This window comes from Nilaparvata lugens, chromosome 5 (assembly GCF_014356525.2).
Source record: "Nilaparvata lugens isolate BPH chromosome 5, ASM1435652v1, whole genome shotgun sequence".
Taxonomy (NCBI): domain Eukaryota; kingdom Metazoa; phylum Arthropoda; class Insecta; order Hemiptera; family Delphacidae; genus Nilaparvata; species Nilaparvata lugens.
The window spans coordinates 44,366,534-44,374,384 of record NC_052508.1 but is presented as its reverse complement, the minus strand read 5'-3'; the positions used below and the strand labels follow the sequence as shown (position 1 = coordinate 44,374,384).

Sequence of the window (7,851 nt, the reverse complement as noted above, 5' to 3'; positions counted from 1 at the left end):
TTCATGGTGCTTCCACATTTTAAGAAAACAACAATCCTTAATCTACTGAGTGTCCTCCATTGACAATATATTTTAGAAAATAACCAGTTATCAGCCTCTCATTAGTGTTGAAGTGTGACACCATTGGGAGTGGGAAATTACATCATTCCTGATTTTTTTCAAATTAGGAAAGTGACATATTCTAAGAATAATTAGGAGTGGGAAAATTACACCATTGTGAGTGAGAAAATTGATTATCAGCCTCTCATTAGCGTTGAAGTGTGACACCATTGGGAGTGGGAAATTACATCATTCCTGAATATTTTCAATAAAAAATGGGAAAGTGACAAACTTTAAAAATTAGGAGAGTAGCTACGCTTATTCTATGGGAATCAAATTTTTAATCATAGTACGTAGTCTATTTGAATTCAATAGCATAGAAGATAGAATGATCAATATCTCACTGGAGAATTATTAGAATGTGGACCTATTATTATTATTGCATTTTAGCCATTTTAGCATTATTATTGTACACGTATTAGCCTACCATGTGTTACTACAGTTTGGATGAAATTTATATTTCCTTTCATGCTTAGGATTGAGCAAATTTCAGCTATTTTCAACAAATGTTCTGGAAATTCTCTCAGTTTGAATTGAAAAACTGATGAGGTTGAGGGTAATGAATTCAAAACATACAGTACTACTATAGTCCGTGCAAACCTCAGCTTGCAACACGGTGATTTATGGCCAATGCTATTTTTACGAGAATAGGAGTACACGGTTGCCGTTTTTATGTTATGATTTATCAAAATGACCTTCGCTCTTTTTTTCTCGCTCTACTCTTATACGATTAGCTTACAAGCTAATCTGGCTTCAGTTGAATCTGGCAGCACTGTACTCCATAAGAGCAATCAAAGGTTTGCTCAAACTTTGGAAGTTTATCTTCATGTTTGTCATTTGAATAAATAAAATGATTTTTAATCGCATCACTGTTTCACATTTCTATCACATTTATTGTATGTTCATTTCATATCAACGAATTGTTCATTTTTGAATGATTGAATTATTGCAGGGTAAAGGGCAGATGCTCACACATTGGTTGATAGGTGAAGAGATTGAGAGGAGTAAGGCTCGCCTACGAGAGTCTAATCAATCTATTCAAAGCTCTAAAAGTGAGTCTTCTCAAATAATTTGAAAATGCTCATTATTTGCACGTATCATGTCGGTATAGCAGGTATCATTAATCATTCTGCGGTATCATTATGTTTGTAAAATAATGTTACATATTATAGGCCTACTATCTCACATTGGCCTATTATTCATTGATAATGAGTAAAATTGATGAATTTATTATGTCAAGTGAACGTAGTTTCTCCCTGTATATTACATTCTTATGATATTACATTTTTGTATCATATTGAGGAAATATATTTGTATCATATGATATGGAATATGATATTCGTAATACATTGTTTTTGAAATGTAAATCATGTAATGCATATCGAGTGAACGCAACAATTAAGTCATGTATGGTACCTATCTGATTAAAGTATGTTCAATGATTCAATCTAATGTGAAAAAATTATAATTTTCTATCATGATTCGAAATATATGTACTTATTTAAAAGGAGAGATATAATAAAATAAATGAAGATAGGAATTGAATGTGAAAGACCAATGAAAATCAAACTGGAAAATCGCAGATTACATGTTTCAAACTGTCTCTCGAACAATGAATGTTATTTCGAAGGTTTAATCTCATTTACTGTATTCAATACATTAACTCTTCTATTTTTTGTTCTGAAATTTATTTCTGTGTAACTTGTCACAATTGATTCGCTCATTTTTAAGTAACTCTTATTTCATTAAAGAATTGATTGACAGAACAATCTATCATTGTATTCCATTTTTTTCCATTTATCTAAAAAATTTACACCATCTTTCAAATTTCTAGGACTGAGTGAGACGCCAGATCTCCTGAGACAAACTGGAAATGATTTAGTATCTCATGCTTTTGAAAGAACTGATGCACACTTACTGAGTCAACTGCACTTGAGAGCTGTCAAATCATGCTCCGGTCACCACAGTCAAGTGAGCTGAAATGGATTGATAATGAATGATTCTTCATCATTTAATTTAGATGTATTCTTCCATTGCTACTAAACGTTTTTCTGATGTAGCAACAAATTTAAGTACTCATCTAGTTTTCTATTCAAAGACACAACATGTTCCAACAATGATGCAACATTCAAGAGTAAAATCTTATAATAGTAAAATTTAATATTACAATTTGAACCTTGAAAATTGGCGAGAAAGAAAGAAAGAAAAATAAATGACAAATCAGAGCTATGTATCTCGGTAACCCACTATTATGAAAAAGACTTGATCTTGAATTTTAGAATTGAATTTGAATCTTTTCTTCTATTTTAGATGCTGCAGACGGAAGAATATAATCGTAATGTATAAGATTCGATCATAAAGAAATCAAGAAATCGAAGATACTTTTCTCATAAATTAACGGTCTAGGCTAATGCTATGATAGTGTTATGTGTGTTATATAAGTGCTATGATAGGGAACAGTGATTCAAGATGAATTTTAGGCAATTATGAGCTCGTAGAGGATGAATTATCTACAATTTGGAATCAATCATGAGTTTCTAAGGTGTATCAGACTCTTGATTAACAGAAAAATCTCGAAAAAATGAAAAACTGGAATCGCCATTTTTAAAATCGGTTGTAACTGTCTAATAATATTGGAATCGAGAGTATTCTTCATTGTAGTGGAAAGAGGAAATACTTTTCCACATTTTGAAATTTAATCCGAAGTATTTCACAATATGCAGCTTTGAATATGGAAATTGGTCATTTTTTGTGATTTGAAATACTGATTAAAGTACACTCAAGGATGAATTTTCTATTTCTCGAATTTCACTTATAATGCGTGATTTGGAACTGCCTTGACATGCTGAGAAGAATGAGCTGTGGTACAATGTGATCTGATCATTGTGTCAAGAGTTATGAGTGTTTGAAATTTTGATTCTTGAGGTGTACTTACTTATACGCGCCTCTCCACTAAATTGAGAGCATATAACGGGTGATTCTCATAGAAAATGATCTAATGAACTTATATCATGGTGCGAAATCTGAATGTGATGACAATGGAGTTGCTGATGATGAATGAAGCTAAAATTTAGGTGTTTTCCAAAATACAAGGATCATTGTTGTCAGGTTTACCTGGAAATCTATATAAGATAGAGCCTGTAGAGCACAAAACTACGCTCAGAGGAATCTTGAATTATACATTTAAATGGAAGATATTGTAGATTAAAAACTAAAATTCATCAAAATTATTCTTTCTCCAATTTTACTTATTTTTGAAAAATTGTAACTCAGTACTCATTGAGGATAGAAAGTTCCGAATAATCTCATTTTATTAGGAATTTCATAATCTAAATAGAAGGCGGGAGCAAATTTTTCTGATCGATTACAGGATTTGGCGGAAATAACTTAAAACTGGAAAATGAACAGAAAATACAAGGTCTTTGGGTCACTCTGTATCTAGCACAAGGAAATTTATGTACCCAAACAATCAGAACTACAATATAAAATGCAAGAACCAATGTATATTTAAAGTACTGTAGTTGCATAAATAAGTATCATGACTTTGGCATTTAAATAAACAAGTTCAAAATCTAATCAATTTCAACAAATAAAGCTCTCAAATGCTGTTTTCGATTAAAAACCTCAACAATTTCCAGGTGGGGGGTTCCTTGGACGACCACCCCCCACTGGCCAGGGTCCTGGATCCGCGCCTGTAAGTAGCTGATGATTCAGCTACTTCCCCCACCACCTATTTCAACTCTATTCTATAACTTGTAACATGTTATAAGTAGTAAAACCTTCTTATAACACATGTAACATGTAACAAAAAGTTATACTTTTTCCTTGATCTTTACCGACTTCGTGCGGGAAAAGAAAAACTTGTTATAAAACACGAAATTATGTTTGAAAACACGAAGTTTCATGTAACAAGTTAAATGAATTTATAACATTTTTGTTAAAGTTGTTATATAACCAATGTTTTATAACAAAGTTACACAGTGTAAACGCAGCTTGGACACTCTTATCTCAAAAAGTAATGATCGGAAAAAATCTGAGAAAACTTTTTATTAGGAAATGCTGATTGCTCTGAGCAAGAGGAAAATGTCACCAGCCAGAAGGACAGGCTACCATTCGGCTCCAGTTATTACATTCAAGGACACCAGTTTTGCCTGAGAGGATTATCTTTACCTTCTACCTGAAAATTATGTATATATCTGTGTTTCAATATTTATGTATTTTTAATAAATAAATAACAAAACCACCATCGAGTGTTTCATTGGAATTCTATCGATGATTTGGATAGCAATTATATTCAATTGACCAAACAGTTTCAGCCTTCATTTGACTTATAAGCAGCTACAATATCTACTTATAAGCAGCTTTTGATATCCAATCTGTTTTTAAATCTTAAATTTATTTTTGAGTTACTTCTCTACAGAGAGTTTGCACTTTGGTTCTGTATTGCGATTGGAGCGACCTCATAACTCAAATGTTCTCCTTAATCTTAATGTGTGGTGTAGTATAGAGATGACATGATACCAGTACTGGGCTGAATATCCAAATAGCCTACATTCAAAAGGCCTGAATTCATCACAGCCATATATTTTTTCCTATTTTCATCATTTCAATTTCAATCAAGGTTTATATTGAATATTCTTTCCTCTTAATATTTGATTCCTCAATGCAGAGTTGCAATTCTACAATTTTGGATGTTACAGTTCGTCGTAGCTCTGTAGAGTCGTTGAAAATTTTGCACAATTGATGGAAAAAAATTGTCCCATGGTATCTTAAAATCCTTTAAAAAAAAAAGAATTTGCTCAAACGACCTTCTGTGACCTGCGCGAAGCTTTTGATTGTGTCGGTCACTTGCTCCTGCTGCCTGAATTGAATTTCTATTGTGTAATATAATGCTGGTCTCAAATTATTTCAAAATCTACCTGATAGGCCGCAAGCAAGTGGTATATGTATGAGAAGCATGAAATCACAAATAGCTTCTGTGAAATTTGGAGTTCCACAGTCCAAATTCTGGGACCTTTGTTATTTGTGCTAATGATAAACGATCTATCTTCAGTTTTTGAAGGCTACTCAATACTGTACTCTGATGAAACCACCTTTCATAATAACAATTGTTCAGATCTACAGAATCTCAAAGCTCTCACTGACTTCACAATGAAGTATGCAGCGGCATGGTATGAAGCTAAAGGTTTTGCACTAAATAAAATCAAAACTCAAACCATGTTTTTCACTTTTAGGGAAGGCTTAGAAAATGCTAATGGGTCAGAAATAATACCGTAATTTTTTTAGGTATATTTGTTGACAAAAACCTTTTACATGGGAGGTTCATATCAATTATATGTCTTCTAAGCTGTCTAGAAATATATATTTGATTAAGCAATTGAAATCTCAAGTCGCTGAGCACTATTTGAGATCATCATATTTTGCTTTCTTTTAGAGTATTGCTACCTATGGCATACTACCATGGGGTGATAGTAGGCATAGGTACTGAAAGAGTTTTATTATTGCAAAAAGGGTGGTCAGAATATAAACGAGTTCTCATAGATTAGCACATGCCAAACCTCTTTCTATTGAACTTAGAATACTGAATTGTTATATACATAGTTTTATTACATATTGGGAGAAGCTCTTCCAAATTAAATCTGAGACTTGATAGACATTCTCATAAAACGAGAAATTGTAATAGAATAGACGTACTACCAATATGAGGGGTGTCGCGGCAAAGTCAGCAATCTCCACTAAAGTATTTTGCTGGGAAATCTCAAAAAACTGTACCTGGCACATATACCATTACTTTCATGAAATTTTCATGAGATAATTAAGATGATACCATAAGATCATTTAATATACATGCTCAAGGTCCTAGATTGATCACAAAGTCTGTAATAAGCAAAAATATGTAGGAGATTGTTGAGTTTGACATGTATTTATGGAGTTTGTTGTCTTTGAACAAATATGTTAGTTTCAAAAAAAAAAAAAAAAAATGAAATTACAGAAAAGCCTTTCTGAGTCTATAAATAACACAATATAATAAATTATTATTCATGCATGATTAAGAAAGGTTATACAAAATGCAGAGACCACGTTCTAGTCCAATAATATATTTATTTTTTCTTTCAAATATGTACATTTCAAGTTCAAAATTAGCTGATAAGAAAAAGTCAATAAAAGAAATAGTAAAAAATAATAGGGGCATCATAATAGTTGATAGAAATTAAACTGAAAACTCTGGAATTTCTACAGTTCCTTCGTACTCAACATCAGAATCTTGTTCTTCCCTAACAACATTATTATTACGACCAAATAAATTTGAAAAATAATCAAGTTCTCTTACTTCTTCCCAATTTTCACCAAAATGTTCTATCAACAAGTTCTTTACATCCCTACATTTTTCTTTTCCACAGTATTGCAATATTCATTTATAATTATTTGGTTGAAAAATTTCAATTATAATGAATATTATGTTTACGATCCATAATTAATTGAAAACAATATTCATCCAAAATCTTTTAACTTTCTCTTTAAATAGTGTTTTTACGACGTTTACGTTACAAATGCAACTACTTGGAGTCTTTGGAGATCACAGTAGAGCTACATAACCTACAAAAATGGTCATATATAACTGAATACTCTACTTCCATTGGTCGCTGTGGAGATTATTGTTTCTGAAGCAAACGGTACAGTGGATATTGCTGACTTTGAAATGAATAAGAGTTTTTCAACTCGGTTTTCTACAGGAAATTGCTGTCTTCGACAAGAACTGATTTTATCATTGAAAAGAGCGCCATTAATAGTTCAATATAGCATAAAAAATTCATAAAGTGAAATAATTGGAGATTGCTGACTTTGCCACGACGCCCCTCATAATATATATCATCGTCTATCTAAAACAGCTGAAAGCTACGATACTATTGGGATGAAAGTGTATAATAAACTACATAATGTATAGGATCTGGAGACTGAAAATGAATTTAAAAGTACATTATTGAATTGGCTCATTATGTTAAATTCTTTTCATAGTAGGCTATATTATATGAGTTCCTTGAGAATGCACATTTCGTTTAATCATTTAATTTATGTAGAGGTTGTAAGTCTCGTCTGTATTCATACACCTATAGTGTTTTTATGAATGTCTGATGTATTTATTTCACTTTACATGTTATTGACAAAATATTTTTAATGTTGATTGACGTGAAATGTCTCTTTCGACTCTGATAGCCTATATTATATGATGTTACTTACTTTACTTTAGTTGGCTCTACAGTCCTGGGTGGACCTTGGTCTCCTCAACACAATGCCTCCAATCGTCTCTCTGGGATCTTTGCCGCCAGTTGTTGGATACGCCCAGCACACGCAGATCACCTATCACATCATTTATCCATCTCGTTCTTGGTCTTCCTCTCTTTCTCGTCCCCATCATTCGTCCATGCAGCAGTCTAAGTTGTGTCCTTTCCATATTCATTCTCACCACATGTCCAAGCCATTCCATCCTTCTTGCCTTAATAAATCTTACAATATTTCCTTCCCCTATAGCCTCATCGATTTCGCTGTTATGTCTGGTTCTCCAAACCCCTCCATCACATAGTGGTCCCCAGATCCTTCGATACATCTTTCTCTCGAATGACTTCAGTGCTCTTTCATCCCTGCTCAGCAATGTCCATGTCTCTGCTCCATATATGTCACAACCGGTCGGACTAACGTCTTGTACATTTTCACTTTAGTTGCTCTTGATACTATTCTACTCTTAAAAATCCT

At 32.7% G+C, this 7,851-nt stretch overlaps 1 protein-coding gene across 1 annotated transcript; it reads left to right on the top strand.

The window, feature by feature from the left end:
- The first annotated feature begins 1,030 nt into the window (after positions 1-1,030).
- LOC120351381 lies at positions 1,031-4,345 on the top strand. Its single transcript, XM_039428416.1, has 3 exons — positions 1,031-1,151; positions 1,934-2,070; positions 4,153-4,345. Exons 1-3 carry the CDS (start codon positions 1,034-1,036, stop codon positions 4,252-4,254), a joined length of 357 nt encoding a protein of 118 aa, XP_039284350.1. The 5' UTR covers positions 1,031-1,033; the 3' UTR covers positions 4,255-4,345.
- The last annotated feature ends 3,506 nt before the right edge of the window (positions 4,346-7,851 follow it).